The 9,778-nt window shown below is 33.2% G+C and overlaps 5 protein-coding genes across 5 annotated transcripts; 3 read left to right on the top strand and 2 right to left on the bottom strand.

Annotated features, from left to right (window-relative positions):
• Window positions 1-778: 778 nt before the first annotated feature.
• On the top strand, window positions 779-2,356 carry LOC106622821 (uncharacterized). Its single transcript, XM_014242127.3, has 4 exons — window positions 779-1,060; window positions 1,116-1,828; window positions 1,920-2,118; window positions 2,177-2,356. The coding sequence occupies exons 1-4, from the start codon at window positions 892-894 to the stop codon at window positions 2,248-2,250; spliced, it is 1,155 nt and encodes a 384-aa protein (XP_014097602.2). The 5' UTR covers window positions 779-891; the 3' UTR covers window positions 2,251-2,356.
• Window positions 2,357-2,394: 38 nt separating this feature from the next.
• Gr47b (Gustatory receptor 47b) lies at window positions 2,395-4,226 on the bottom strand. Its single transcript, XM_070108913.1, has 3 exons — window positions 2,975-4,226; window positions 2,731-2,892; window positions 2,395-2,640 (listed from the first exon to the last, which is right to left on the bottom strand). Exons 1-3 carry the CDS (start codon window positions 3,938-3,940, stop codon window positions 2,524-2,526), a joined length of 1,245 nt encoding a protein of 414 aa, XP_069965014.1. The 5' UTR covers window positions 3,941-4,226; the 3' UTR covers window positions 2,395-2,523.
• Window positions 4,227-4,327: 101 nt separating this feature from the next.
• san (Probable N-acetyltransferase san) lies at window positions 4,328-5,298 on the bottom strand. Its single transcript, XM_070108916.1, has 3 exons — window positions 5,138-5,298; window positions 4,730-5,053; window positions 4,328-4,665 (listed from the first exon to the last, which is right to left on the bottom strand). Exons 1-3 carry the CDS (start codon window positions 5,143-5,145, stop codon window positions 4,437-4,439), a joined length of 561 nt encoding a protein of 186 aa, XP_069965017.1. The 5' UTR covers window positions 5,146-5,298; the 3' UTR covers window positions 4,328-4,436.
• A 105-nt stretch (window positions 5,299-5,403) lies between these two features.
• eEFSec (eukaryotic translation elongation factor, selenocysteine-specific) lies at window positions 5,404-7,336 on the top strand. Its single transcript, XM_014242129.3, has 3 exons — window positions 5,404-5,910; window positions 5,966-6,231; window positions 6,290-7,336. The coding sequence occupies exons 1-3, from the start codon at window positions 5,640-5,642 to the stop codon at window positions 7,322-7,324; spliced, it is 1,572 nt and encodes a 523-aa protein (XP_014097604.2). The 5' UTR covers window positions 5,404-5,639; the 3' UTR covers window positions 7,325-7,336.
• A 360-nt stretch (window positions 7,337-7,696) lies between these two features.
• bisc (TM2 domain-containing protein 1 biscotti) lies at window positions 7,697-8,720 on the top strand. The gene is made up of 3 exons (XM_014242130.3): window positions 7,697-8,101; window positions 8,172-8,253; window positions 8,309-8,720. Exons 1-3 carry the CDS (start codon window positions 7,924-7,926, stop codon window positions 8,583-8,585), a joined length of 537 nt encoding a protein of 178 aa, XP_014097605.2. The 5' UTR covers window positions 7,697-7,923; the 3' UTR covers window positions 8,586-8,720.
• Window positions 8,721-9,778: the final 1,058 nt, after the last annotated feature.

Below are 9,778 nucleotides of genomic sequence, written 5' to 3'. Positions count from 1 at the left end.
GGTTAGCTTATTTATTCCCTTTCAAAAAGCGCTATCATGCATTTAAACTCTAATGAATAAATTTTATTATTTGTAACCAAGCACAATCAAAAACGCATTTTCAATCAGAAAAACATTGTTCATACATATACAAAATAATCTGAAATATGAAGAGGAAACTCCACTTCACTTGGCAGTTGCTAATTTAAATGGTATTATTTTTACAAACCATAGTCTACACTGTAGTAAATCTCTTCCAACTGCTGGTTTTGATTTAATGTACTGTGATACGAGCAAACACTTTAAAATATAAACTTCCGGAAGGAAATATGCCGGAATTTTAAGAATTATTATGACATTAGAGATGCTTATTTAAGGCATATAGCTATCGACAAAAACTATCGATTATTGTATACAGCTAAGTATAAATAATTATGTATGTATTATTTTATAAATAACTATTTCTAATAAAACATATAAAAAAAAAACTTTCGAATACTAATATGCAAAAGGTGACTTTTACAACTGTTGCAGATATGTTACAAATTTCGGGCTGTAGGGGAAGGAATAGATGCGCATAATGCATTAATGTAATCAAAAGCACACATTTTTATACTTCTGAAAATCACTGCGCATTATTAAATATTTAAAATGTATTTTCTGTTAACATTTAACATACATATTACGGATTAATAAAATTTATACATTTAATATTGCATTTGTTAAATAAATACACAAATCTAGCACATGGCAGCACGATTTCAAAGTCGCCTATTTTACCGTTTCTACAGACTGTCATTTTAAATTTACCTTTATACGCGTTTAATTACACAATTCGTTGTATTAGTTTTAAATATTTTTCTTAACATTATAAAATAAAATAATTATAAAGAGCGTGTTAAACGCTTTGCAATGACAACCGCCGATAAACATATGCAAAACTTAGCGAAAGCTCTTCTAGTTGAAGAAGAGACAAGAAGCTATCTGGAAAAGGATTTCGAAATAATAAGAGCTTATGTCATAGACATATTGAAAAAAGATCCAATAATCGGCAAAATGCTAATGAACACAAAATATCCTGGTAAATATTTGCAAATTTTGAATAGCTTTCTTCCAATTATCACGTTTAATTGCAGCTAGTAACTTTAATTGTTCAGTGGTATTGGATCTATCACACTTTATAACACTTGGTGCAATTAAAACGAAATACCCATCGTTCATACGATTAGTTCAACGTGGACGAAATAAAGTAGATGGCACGGAGAAATTGCCATTCTTTAGTACTGGCGAAAACATTGCTGGTGGTGTCATAACCAATATCGTAAAGGGGCTTTTAAAGCAGGGTTTAGATTTTAGTGGTTATTTTGTTCGTGGTCACTTGGGCGATATTTACGAACTGGATTTGAACGATGAAAATAAAAACGTAAATAACCAGAGTTATGATGGTAGGGACGGTGAATGGCAAAATAATTATATTATGCTAAAAGCGTGTAGCGAAGAGATTACACTGAATATACGTTTACGTGTTTTAATAAAATTTTGCAGCAACGAAAGTCCAAATGATTTGTATCCACATCCGACGCACAATTTAAAAATGATTTGGTTAGCCGCTGCCGATGTACGTTATATAGAATACTTTTCACTGTGCGCACCATTAAGTGAGCGTGAATTGGCTTCGTCACCAGACAATTTGATCGCATTGCGTCTATTACACTCACTGATGGTTGGCAGTAAAATATATGCAATTAAGAAAAATCATTTGGAATCAATTACCTATGAATTGATATATACAAAAGCACCTAAAGGCACACATAAACCAAAGGAAACTGTGCTTGATATTTTAATTGCAGTAAGTATCTGTGACTATTTCGGTATATACATCAATTAGTTATTCCATTTATACCGTCGAAGAACGCAAAATAATTTACAAATCATTTTAGAGTCTACGACGCATATTATATTATTTGGACAAAAATCGCTTTCCGTACTATTGGAACACTAAAGAAAATCTATTGTTTCTCATACGAAATCATGATAGACTATGGCATACACACAGGTGTTTGCGCATATTATTGACTAATATAAGCAGCATGCGTGGCAATACCGGAGTGACATATGAAGATATTGAATCCTTTTTTGGTAGTATCATTCAAAATTACAAATGTTAAAAGTCAAACGTTTCAAAATTTATTTGCAGGTGTACAGACAAACGCATATGTGTACAATGTGGATGATTTTGGTGTTTACAGAAATTTTTCTAACAATGCGTAAATAATTTTACGCTAACATTGAACTTTTGAAACCATAAATATTTAACCTTAGAACTTCGTTTTGATATCAAATATTCTCATTTTTTATAATAATAATGCTGATAAAATGCATTTCTTATTTTTAGTACAGGAAGTATATATTCGTATATATAAATGCCACATTTATGGCTTGGATATGTAACCACATGACTTTATATACGAAAGTGTTTTTCGTACAAGATATTGCTTGTTATTATATGCCAAACACTTTGAAATAATAAATTCATGATTTTCGTTATATAAATTCTACATCTTGTAGCATTTGTTGGTTTTTCATGCGATTGGTAATGCTGTTTTGCTGGAATTGTAGCTGTATTAATATAAGAACGCTGCTTGCAATGCTATTAACGGTCTACGAAATATGAAAAATATATAAAAACAACAATCAGTTTTATAAAATCGAAACAAAAAACTGCCACATGAGAATTGGTCAATAACGTACCGTATACAGCAAAATAAGATTACAACGCGTTACTTTTCCAACCAAAAGCGAATATGTGTTCTGCATTTGCCAGTGAAGGAATGCTTCCAGCTTACTGCGTGTCGCTTTAGAGCGCGTCAAATATTTTTCACACTTCCTGGCCTCATGAGTACAATTCCGTTGCTGTAAACATCGGTATATACAAACATATGTGTATGTTTTCGCAATTTATATATTATATTTGATTCATCATAGCTGAACTTACTTCCTTCTGCGTTACATATCCATACACCGCATATATGATTACCTTATAAATTCGCGGCAACATAAATAAGAATATGAATAAATATTCTTCGACACTTGTATTTGTTTCCGTTGCTTTTTGACACATTAGAAATGTCATGTTTGTAAGCACAGCGAAATCATGAAACAAACTAATACCACACACGACGCCAAGTACATCGTTTATTTGTAAAATCAGTTGAATATAGCTTTTACAATAATCAATTAGGCGCGAAATACGCATTTCAAATTTATGCTGTCGCTTCAAATCCACTGCTAAGGCATACTGCTGCTTCAATAACCGTTTTATTAAACGGTAACGTATGCGTAGCAGATCCATCTTGCCCAAATGCAGAAAGACTGTAGAACTTGGTGCAATAGTAATGCTCGCATAGCACAGTGCAAACACAAATGTTGTTACATAATCACAATTGCAATTCGACAATTTAAAAAGATAAATAAACGAAACAGTATAATAGTAAATCATGACAATTAGGGTAAATGTTGTAAATTTACGCATTGTTTTATGATAATTCCATTTAATATAGTTAAAATCGATTTGAATGTGTGCGTCCAGTTCTTTAAACCGTCGGAGCAACTTTAAATGTTTGTATCTGTTTGTATGCATTGTTGTGCAGACAGCAATATATGTCATAGCACTGAGGAAGCATTCCAGTGCGAGTATAAATTTCAAAACTGGTGATAAGCGATCGAAAATGGCTTTGGAGCTTTCATCATCCGTGTACTTCAGTAGTATGCTACCAAGAAATCCAAACATTAAAGATAATCTTATGGAATTGGTGTAAATAATGTTGGCTTTCGTTAATTGAAATGATTCGCCTCGTAGTTGAAAGCAAAGACTGCCAGTATAGTATAAGATCGTATAGATCCACTTGAAACAACGGTATATACAATGTAAATTCTTTGTTGGCTTTGTGAGGATGTTCATTTTTTAGTTGTACTATGTGTGCTGCACACTTATCAACCTTCGGTAAGAAACTAACAATTTGTATACAAGAGATTAGTTACTTAACTGTGGTAAATTGGACCTATTCGTGTGAATGTAATTAATTATAATTCAATTAGATCAAAGATATGCGTGTTATTAACTCCTACTATAAATGAAACATGTACTGTTTAAGATCTAAATTAACCGTTAATAAATTGGAAGCATACCCATACATGCGCATTGAGATACATAGCTATACACGTACATATGCCTAACATTCCAATTTTCGCAAGTTATGAAAATAATGTCGGAAAACTTCAAATCACATTATACAATACCACATGTTAACTGCTATAACTCGATATGAACACACATAAACAAATGTACTTCGTTTAAATAAGTGTTTTGTTTTATTGTATTTTTGTTAGGTATAACTAAAACTGCTTAGAAGCAAACAGTATTGGCGAATGCAAATTGTACTCTGTTCAACTGCTTATTATGCTTTCTTTTCCTTCTTGTCCAAATGTCCGTTACTATGAGCTGGATTGTGATTGTGATTACTAATAGTGCCACTAGCATTACTATTTGTGTTTCGCAACGTTTTTTGCAAAACGTACGCGTCCGCAGGTTCAATTCGTTTGTAATAATGTTCCTTGGTCTCAACAATTTCGAAACCAAATTTTTTATAAAACGCAATAGCGCCTTCGTTATTAATTTGCACGTGCCTGTCAAGAAGATAAATAGCAATTAAATTTTTAACATGCATGTTAAATAGAAAATTGTACTTACAGAAAGATACTGTCGAAGTTTCCATCCACTTTAGCATAGTTGAGAATATGTTGGAACATCACAGTGCCGATACCGAGACGTCGATATGACGACAAGCAGCCCAAAGTCATGATATATAGACGCCGTTGATTCTCGGAAGTATCAATGCGGCAGCACACTGCACCAACTACGATATCATTATAGTATACTAGTTTTGCCAACTCACCAGCTTCCAGAACATCTATGTAGAATTTTTCGTTGTACGAGACAGGAAATACAACAGAGTTGAGCTTTTTCAGTTGCTTAATATTATGTGGCGTTACATCGCCCAATTCAATATTTGACCTGTATACATATGAATAAGCAAAGGGAATGTTAGCGATTCTGTTTTTAGGTTAATGTTTGACAATGCTTTATAGTTGAACAAACCTCGTCATTTCAACAGCTTATATTTAAGATTTCGATTTCTTTTAGTTAAACTTGTTTAGTTTTATTGTATTCAGTTATGCGATAGGAAATTAATCAAAATATACAATAAATCTTAACTCCGAGAATTTAGAAAAGTTTGAGGGCGCTAGGCGGCGAATCGCATATCTCCACTGACAAATTGCGAACATCTGATGTTTAAAAAACGTCAACAGTGATGTGTAGAATATAAAATCAAATAAGAATTATAGTTATTATATAGGTATATGCGGTCAGTTAATTGCTGACTTTTGGTTAAAATAAAACATTTAAAAGTTTTACTTAAAGTTGCGCTCCATATATACAAGAAACTGTAAGAGGAACAATAAGATTTATATTACTAACTGATGCTCAATAAACAGTGGTAACTTCATACGATAGTTTGAAAGCCAATGAAATTACATATTACAGTTCATAAACAATTGTCGCGCTTTAAATGTTTATTGGAATTGAGAAAAATTATTAAATGATAATTAATATAAATATAGGCCTACTAGGCCATGTAGATTCGGGTAAAACTACTTTGGCACGCGCCTTAAGTACTATTGCAAGTACTGCGGCATTCGATAAAAATCCGCAGTCACAGGAACGTGGAATTACATTAGACTTGGGATTCAGCGCTGTGGTTGTGGAAGCTCCGTTAAGATGGAAAAGCCTTTCACCGGATATCGACAAAGTGCAGTTCACTTTTGTAGACTGCCCTGGACATGCAAGTCTTATACGCACTATAATTGGAGGTATGGAAAACTTATACTCAGTATTGCCTTGTTTTGACAAATCGGTTTTTTGAAGGTGCACAAATTATTGACTTGATGTTATTGCTCATTGATGCTCAGAAGGGCATACAAACACAAACGGCGGAATGTATAGTTATTGGCGAGTTATTACAGCGAAAATTGATCATGGTTGTAAACAAAATAGACTTATTGGAGGAAACAACACGCGTTGTACAGTTGCAAAAATTAAATACGAAACTGCGAAAAACGTTGGAACAGACAACCTTCGATCCTGCCAGCAGCATTTTCAATGTATCGGCAGTACAGAAAATCAATATTGAGGTAATAGTCAAATACACATTTATAATTCTTATTAATTAATACTTTAATGTTCGTGTAGGCTCTTTTGAAAGGAATTATCTCGCAAATTGAGTATCCTAATCGCAACAAAGAGATACCTTTGGTTATGTATACGGACCATTGTTTTTCTATTAAGGGCCAAGGCACTATTTGTACCGGTACTATAGTACAAGGTAGTATTGCCGTTAACGATCTAGTGGAAATACCTGTAATTAAGGAGCAGCGCAAAGTGAAGTCAATACAAATGTTTCATCGACCAGTACAATCGGCAGCAATGGGCGATCGTGTAGGAGTTTGTGTGCCACAATTCAATGCAAAAATGTTGGAACGTGGCATACTAACAAAGCCAGGATATTTGCACAATATTTATGCGGCATGCATACGGGTGCATCGAATAAGATTCTACAAATTTGCAATACGTTCTAAAAGCAAATTTCACATAACAATTGGGCACGATACAGTGATGGCAAATATTACTTTATTTAGAAGTGCGAATGATATAACAAATGAAAATTTCGACATAAATAACGACTATGAATTCGTTGAAGAGCTCGAACCAGCAACAAGTGCGCAAACGAAATATATGATATTTGCTTTATTGGAATTTCAAACGCCAATACTGGCGGACACAAATGCTACATTAATTGCGGCAAAGTTGGACTTGGATGCACAAAGTAATTGCTGTCGTATTGCGTTTTGGGGACGCATGCAATGGTATACACATGCCAATAACTACACTTTGGATGTGCTTCCGAATTTTAAAGTATTTAAAAGTAAATTAAAGCAGGGCTTTATACAACGACTTGTAAATGAGAATGAAGCAATTGTTGAAAATTTGTTCTCTAAACAAGGTAATCGCGAAATCTATATAGGCAAGCAAGTAGAACTGTCAACAGGTGAAAAAGGTGTTATCGAAAGTACTTTTGGTCAAAAGTCGAAAGTGAAAGTGCATTTTATTAATGGTCTTAAAACGGACACGCTGAACGAACTAAAAGGCGGTCATCTTAGTAGTGTAAAAGTCATGTTGAAGTATAAAAAATATATTTTCAACAAGCAACTATCTCTGGTGCAATAAAGAAAAATCGTATTTGGTGAGTTTTATTTAAAAATACTTATATTTGATAAAAATTGCAAGATTGCAGTACTAGAATAATTGTCAACCTTGATAAAGTAATATAAGCAAAGAAAACTATTTGTACTTTACATTATAGCATACATGTATAATTGATTAATAGGTGATTAGTTATAGAAAATCAAAAACAGAAATCGTTGGACTTCATAAGTATACGCAACTTAAATCTGTAAGGTCATACAACCGTCGAAACTAAAACTAACTAAAGAAACTCATTAATGCTTAATTATTTAGGATTATTTTTTTCTAAGAAAGCCTGAGAATTTCTGTTTTAAAAATTATTTATTACACTGCGTATATATTTATTTTTTGAAAATTTGACAGGTACCTTAGCTCTTTGGTATGTTTATTAAGTATTGTGGAAAAGACCGACATATGAAACACAGCTTGAGAGTCATATTTGAAAGCCACTGTAAACAAATAGTCTCGTCAGCTGTTTTCATTGCCTTTATAAAATAGCTAAACGAATCCTTGGAAATAACTTCTGCCTGAAAAGCGAAAAATTATTATAAAAATATAAAAATATATAAAATATATAAAATATGGAGTGGTTCAGTACAATAATACTAGTTTTAATAAGTGTACAAATAACACAGCAAGTCGATTACGATTGCGATGATTTGTTAATGGGACAATATCTTTGTCCAGATCCCACAAAAAAACAAATTGATCCCAAAACGCAACAATTTTATGGTTGTACGAAGGAAAATAAAGCGCGAGGTAAGTCAAAGTAACTGTAAATACAAACTAATATTTTATTGTTTTTATTTCTTCGATTTTCCACTTCAAGTTTGGTGTTTAGCCGTAGATGGTATTAATTGCACGGAAACAGGCAACAACACGTTTACGCGCGATTTGCCCTGTAAATGGACGTAAGTTATGCGCTGTTCCGTCAGACTCTTTAGTTTAAAATTGCAATTTTTTCAGCAATGGCTATCACCTCGATACCACGCTACTGCTGTCCGTCTTCCTGGGAATGTTTGGTGTCGATCGCTTCTATTTAGGTTATCCTGGTATTGGGCTGATAAAGTTTTGTACGCTTGGTGGCATGTTTCTCGGCCAACTAATTGACATTGTGCTCATTGCTACACAAGTTGTGGGCCCGGCAGATGGTTCAGCTTATGTTATACCTTACTATGGTGCTGGTGTGACAATTGTACGTAGCGACAATTCTACATATCGCTTGCCACGTGATGACTGGTGAAAATACATTAAATATTTTAAATCATATGTTAATTAGTAATATAAATTGACTGAGCATGTTCGTGTGTACATTTATAGAATAAGTATTGTGTTTTCTAAGAAATTAAGAACAAAAAATTAATATTGTATCTAAAAATTGTGTGAGTTATCAATCGTGATGATTATGAGGGTATAGTTTGATGCTACTTTTTTACTATGGATCTTAGTTAGCACAATATATTTGTATTTATAGCCGTCCAAGGATTGTCAACTCGGAATGTTTTCTGCCGCTGCCAAAAACAGAGGCGCGAACATGAATCGTTTCATCTATGTCGACATCGACCGCGGGAAGTCATGTCGCCTAGTTGATATCCTGGATTCAAGTGAATTCAGATTCACAGCCACTAGTTTCTTGGTTAAGTTTGAACGGATGCCGAAATTATGTGAAGATAAGTTGGTTTAGCAGAACAGCTATTCTTTCAGGCATTAAGTAAGCAGCATGTTCAGACAAATAACTTGTTGTTAGTGTTGTTAAAAACCTTCAGACGTAACTTTAATTCATTACAACGTTCGTTAAACACATACTAACAAAAACATACACACATATTCTCAACAGTATGAGTCAATAAGCAATGACTAAGGAAGTATTTCCGTTTTTTTATGTGTGTAGATGTGTATGTACGTAGCTGTGTAGGTGTTTATGTATGTATTTATACGTTTGTCAAGTGCTAAAATCATTTGTTAATGATATGGGATAATCAATTGTCTAACTAATTTTGAATTTTCTAATTACATTGCTGCAACAAGTGCCAATCATATTACTTTATGTTTACAGAACATATATGTATATACATTCATGTACATGCATACACGTGTATATACAATGTATATGTGTGTGTTTTCATGTTTGCTTGTAATTTTCTGCCACTCGGCCATAAAGAATTTAATTTTATTGCAACAGTTAAAAGATAAGTCATTATTAATTGCGCGAACAACAATAAAAACAAACACTAATTCAAGTGTCATTCGCATAGGCATACATAACCTCAAAATGAGAAGTTTTTACGGCATTTCAGATCTCGAAAATTTATTTATTGACAAATGTATATGTGTGTGCACATGTTTGTGTGTGTGTATGTCGATCTGGAAATAAACATATATAAAACACATAATGCTTGTATGTACATATGTATGTATGCGCAGTTGTGCACTTGA

This window comes from Bactrocera oleae, chromosome 4, assembly GCF_042242935.1.
Source record: "Bactrocera oleae isolate idBacOlea1 chromosome 4, idBacOlea1, whole genome shotgun sequence".
Classification (NCBI taxonomy): Eukaryota; Metazoa; Arthropoda; class Insecta; order Diptera; family Tephritidae; genus Bactrocera; species Bactrocera oleae.
Note: the sequence above shows the minus strand (reverse complement) of the source record. Positions and strands in the feature narration are given on the sequence as shown.